This window comes from Octopus bimaculoides, chromosome 6 (genome assembly GCF_001194135.2).
Source record: "Octopus bimaculoides isolate UCB-OBI-ISO-001 chromosome 6, ASM119413v2, whole genome shotgun sequence".
In the NCBI taxonomy this organism is placed as follows: Eukaryota; Metazoa; Mollusca; class Cephalopoda; order Octopoda; family Octopodidae; genus Octopus; species Octopus bimaculoides.
The window spans coordinates 56,239,937-56,245,651 of NC_068986.1; the positions used below are offsets into that span (position 1 = coordinate 56,239,937).

At 36.6% G+C, this 5,715-nt stretch overlaps 1 protein-coding gene across 2 annotated transcripts in view; it reads right to left on the reverse strand.

Moving 5' to 3' along the window:
• Positions 1 to 5,715, reverse strand: part of LOC106868719 (uncharacterized) — a 63,435-nt gene that overhangs the window by 18,338 nt on the left and 39,382 nt on the right. For both annotated transcript variants that reach the window (XM_014914111.2, XM_014914110.2), the window contains exons 3-4: positions 3,705 to 3,851; positions 2,277 to 2,586 (exon numbers count right to left, since the gene is read on the reverse strand). In XM_014914111.2, the coding sequence (XP_014769597.1) occupies positions 2,277 to 2,586; positions 3,705 to 3,851 (457 nt within the window). The remainder of the gene's footprint in view (positions 1 to 2,276; positions 2,587 to 3,704; positions 3,852 to 5,715) is intronic.

Sequence of the window (5,715 nt, forward strand, 5' to 3'; positions counted from 1 at the left end):
ATTGACGTAAATCATTTTTTTCATTTAATCCCCACTTTAATTTTCGTAAAAGTTTCCAAGTACCAATGAGGCTTTTTGGCGCATCTTCAATTTTCCCATTCATGAGAGGCGCCCAGCCATCATTCATCTGAGAGTCCATCTACAGAATGTCCTCAAATTTCTATACAGCATATTTTGCTTTTTTTCATCCAGTATATAAGCAACAATTTCATTCCCGAGCAATGCCGGGTGCCTCTGCTAGTGCATTATAAATGAAGACAGCAGCATTTAGAAGTGTTGACTGCTTGAAGTTGATGGAACTCATGGAAGAGGGGGACCCAGAAAGACATGGGATGAAGTATTGAAGGCTGATTTCAAGATTTTGAGCCTCACAGAGATGACAAAGGACTGATATGATTGACATTTTGCTGTGCTCAAGAAAACCTGTACACTGCAGCAAAAATGATATCCTAAAATCACTGTTATGCTTGTACGTGCAAAGCCTAATCTCCTCCTCCCTGACATGACAAGCATTCCTCCCCACCATTTATGGTGCTATACAGTTGCTGTACAAGAGCAGTATGTCACATATTACATCCAATCCATTCCCTACTACTTCCATTCCTCACACTATCTCAACCAATCACCTCCTTTCTGTGCCTTCAGCCACAACTTTTCTCTTTCTCTACCCACCTCTGCTATACATCATTTTAAACATACATCCTATCTGCTATCATTTTCAACGTCCTCTCATATCTACCATCACAGCCCACCTACAATAGCCCCTTATATATCCCTATATCTCCTTCTCCACAACTCTTACACTTTGCACATTATTCTCTTGCTTTCTGCTCTATTCTCCTTCCTGAGCCACTCCTATATCTCCCACCTTACACTTCTATATACTGGTTTTACCCATACATTCTCTAATCCCCTCCCATGATCTCTCATCCATGTCTTCTCATTCTCACCTTCTTGTTCCTTGAATTTGTTCTAGCAACTAATCACTAACTTCCTCTTATCTCCTTCAGCCATATACCTCTTGTCTTTCTAACAAACATTAACCTTTCAACACCTGTGCTTGTCCTATCAAACATTAACCTCTTAACACCTGTATTGTGCAATGAGTTAATTTTTATTTAACATAACTAAAAAAGAAAAGACACCCAGTACACTCTGCAAAGCAGTTGGTGTTAGGAAGGGTATCCAGCCATAGAAACCACACAGACACTGGAGCAGGAAGCAGTCCTCCAGCATGATAGATCTAGTTAAACCATCCCAAGTACTCATGCATGAACGATGGATGTTAAATAATGATGACGACAATATATACACATACACACACACATTACATGTGTGTTTGTGTTTATGTTTCCATTGCTTTGTGTTTTTTTGCAATTGCTGATACTTTCTGTCAGTTGCAACTCCTAACAGAAGTGTTACCATTTTCCTTTGTCTAGTGTCAGGAGACAGAATTTGGACTATACAGATCGTACAGACATAGACAGAAACTGCAAAATATCCAATATGACTAACAATTCTGCCAATCTACTGCTCTGCACTAATGCTTTATTATCTCTGAAGGATAAAAAGCAAAGTTAACTTCATTGAGATTGAACTCAGAGTGCAGAGAGTTCAAGCAAATAGGTATAGGCATGGCTGTGTGGGAAGAGGCTTGCTTCCAAACACATAGTTCCAGGTTCAGTCACACTGTGTGGCACATTAGGCGAGTATCTTCTACTATAGCTCCAGGCCACCAATCAAAGCCATGCAAGTGGATTTGGTAGACAGAAACTGAAAGAGGCCTGTCATGTATTTATATGTGTGTGTGTGCGCGCGCGCGCGCATACACGCACTCATCTTTGACCCTCTTCACTACTTAGCAACCAATGTTCGTTTGTTTACATTCCTGTAATCTAGCAGTTTGGCAAAAAAGACTGATAAAATGAGTATCAGGCTTAGAAGAAAAAAATAAGTACTGGAGGTCAATTTGTTCAACTAAACCCTTCAAGAAGGTGCCCCAATATTGCTGCAGTCTGATGGCAAAAACAAGTAAAAGGTAAGTGCCACAAAGCAATCTATTATTGACACTGCCAATCTACTGCCATTATATGAGGCTGCTGAGGATTCACTCAGTGAAAGATTCAGGCAACAACCACATATAACAGGAAACTTGAGTTTCAACAAAGCAAATCAGCTGCTTTCTAATTAATATACATTCTACAACAAAAAATTGAGTAGTCTTTTTTGTGTGGCCAAATACACACACACATTAATATACATATATAAGTTCTTACTTTTTTTGACAAGACATGATTCGTCTGTCGTAGATTCTGTTGTGCAGTCAGATTGCTCTTTTGTTGACTTACTGTCACATGGCTCACTAGCCAGATTGTCTGGAGGAACCACAACTTTCAAACTTGAAGCTGAATCCTCAGTCCCCAGAGAACCAGCACGTGAAGATTCTAGTGGAATAACAATCAAATGCCTTTGGCGGCGCTCTGATGCTGTTTTTCTCCAGCTACCATTTCTCTGTGAAGTGTAAGGATTCAATTTATGTTGAGGATTCTTTTTTGAGTGTTTCTGTTTAAGAAAGATGTCTTTTGCCTGGAATATATGAACAATTTTCAACAAATTAGAAATTATGTGATAAAACACGGTCAATATAACTATATACAATTTCCTTCATGTTACATTTTCAAAGTCAACATGTTATCAAAACAGTCTTAAAGGGTCAAAATTTAAGACTATTATTAAATACAAAAAGAAATATGAACTTAATTAAATATCAGCTGATTACAGCTAACTTTTTCTTCAAGTTCTTCAATATGTTATCCTTTAATAAAGGTTTGTTCTATCAGGACGAAACAACTATACATCCAATACAGACCAAAAGTGGGGAAATAGTAGAAAATTACTTGAAGACAATGAAAATAACTTGTTATAGTAATGCTTGATTAATTCAATAATTAACTCATTTAATTAATTCAAAGACTAATGCTGCATTAATTCAATAAACTGACTGAAATGATGTAACAAGAAAAAACAAAAACATTTTATCTTAGAATTAGGCTGCTAACAAGAAGAAAGAAACAACTAATGAAAGAAACAGGATAAAAATTCTTACATACAGTGGAAGACGGAGACATTTACTACTATTTTAAATGACTACAAAAGATTATAATATAAACAAAATAGAGGACTGTTTTACAAAGGAATTATGCAAAGTGGAGGGATGAAGGAAATTAACAAGGTAGCCAAATCAAGAGAGTGAAAAAGTATGGCTCAGTTGGTACGAAAAGTGATGACCATGACCTTTTGCTGAGCTTGAGGTAGGTAGGGAGAAGAGTGAATGAAACCCCCCATTTCTGGATTGTTGCAGAATAAAGAAGCATGTTTCATTATTAACATATCTTCAAAGTGGAAACATGGTCTGAATGCTTGCAATAGGAGCTGAACAAAAGACAGCCAAGGATTAAGTAGAGGTGGTGTTAAATAAGGTGTCAGATTTAGTCTACCATTCAGATAAGTGCCAATCCCAGCAGAAAGAAACAGGTAAAAGATACAATGGCTGAATGGAAGGATTAGGAAAAGTGCTTTTTGGTCAGTGTTGAAAGTCTGAATGTTATACAATGAAGAATAATCTGAAACAGCTAATACTAGAATAGTTTAAAAGAAGGAATTTAGTTAATCCAGTAAAAATGTAACAAACAGTAAATACTTACTTTATCTGCCTGATCAACAGTAGCTGTACGTCCCTTACTTTTCAATGCAGCTTCTCTAAGTGCTATAAGATCATCATCACCGTCTTCATTTCCAAAGGAAACTTTACTAGCAATAGACTCATCACAAGCAGGAACATCCTTTGTTCGCTGAAAGAGTTATTAAAAAAAAATCAAAAATAGATACTTAAAAAGGAAAGTATATAAACAAATAAATTATTTAGCTCCACTAAATTTTATCTTTTTCTTTGTTTCAGTCATTAGACTGTGGCCATGGTGGGACACTGCCTTGAAGAATTTTTAGTCAAATGAACTGACCCCGGTACTTTTTTTTTTAAACCTGGCACTTATTCTATTGAACTCTTTTGCTGAACCACTAAGTTATGGGAATGTAAACACACCAAAACAGGTTATCAAGCAGTAAGTGGAGGTGAGGGACAAACACAGACTCACATACACACAATGAGTTTCATTCAGTTTTTGTCTACCAAATCCACTCACAAGGCTTTAGTCAGCCTGAGATTTTTTTAACACAAAAAGTTCCAGTTTTAATTTTTTGATATTCCCTGCATATGTTAACAAAAACTTAATGTTTTTCATATGGACAATGTCTGAGATATTTTTCCTTCCAGTGATTCTATTTTTCTATGCGAATACTTGTACATTTTGTATATATATTTAATGGTTCTTTCATCATTACTTCAGAAAATTCAGTGAAAGCTATACTTTGCAAAGAAACTGAGAAAAAGACTATTTTTTTCCATCACTTTATTATTATTAGTTATTTCTATTTCATACTACTTTCTGCAATAACACTAACTTAACTACTGTTTATAAAGATCCAAGTTATTTAAACTATTAACCTAATCATTTACATTTGTCTAAACTATGTTTCAAATTAGAATATAAACATCCTCAGACTGTTTTTAAATGCAGCATTCAAACAGAAATATAAATATACCTAAATGTATCTCTTGGCTCAGTTTCAACTCAGCTTAAGATGTTTAGCATATTTTAAAATATATACATCAAAAATGTTCCTCCTTCTAATCCAATGTTTGTGCCTCAGTCATCAGTAATAATGCAGATATTTTGTAATTAAGGAAATACAGTTGTTCATGTGAAGTATAAAGGTTATTATTATGGTCAAAGACACTAATAAAGATCCTCCCATTCTCCTTGCAGGCATCACTTATCTAATGTGATTTCCCTTTCCAAAATGACAGAGTGCAATTTGAGAGATGTTCGGTTCATATTTCAAAGAGCAATTCACTACACAGTACCAATGAGGGAGCTTCTACGTAGTTTCTCAACTTATCTGAAGCAGCAGCCAAGTCTCCTTCAAATCACATGGTCTTAAAAAAAGACACTGGATAATGTGATGTAGGGTCCCTCCACATACAAATAAAAAGGAGGTGCTGTTATAACTGGTCTGTCTTTACTCATAGCTCTGCTTGATTCAGGCTGAACTGGGGTTAAACAACAACAAATATGTTCTTTCATTAGCCCATAAAAAATATTAGTGTTAAAAAGTGGTTAAATTCAAATGTAGCCCACATGCACATGCGTGTGTGTGTGTGTGTGTGTGTAAAACTGAAATATGATACTCAGAGAGAAATGGAATGTATCCTTTTGTTTTCATGAATTGATACGACACTGCTTTTCCCCTTCCCAGGCTACAGGCCCACACCCCCAACACCCATACTGTTAGGATTGGCACTCTCAACGTCGGGACGCTGAAAGGTAGATCTGGTGAAATTGTTGAGATGCTTGAACGGAGACGCGTAGATATGTGCTGCATCCAGGAAGTAAGATGGAGAGGAGGTTCTGCGAGGTTCCTCACAGGCAAAGAACACAGGTACAAGATTTTCTGGGCAGGGAACACTGACAGGGTCGGGGGCGTAGGAATACTTCTAGCGGAGAAATGGGTGGATAAGGTAATCGAGGTCGTTAGAGTAAGTGACAGAGTACTTAAGATCAGACTAGTGCTTCATCATAGATTAGCTACTGTCAT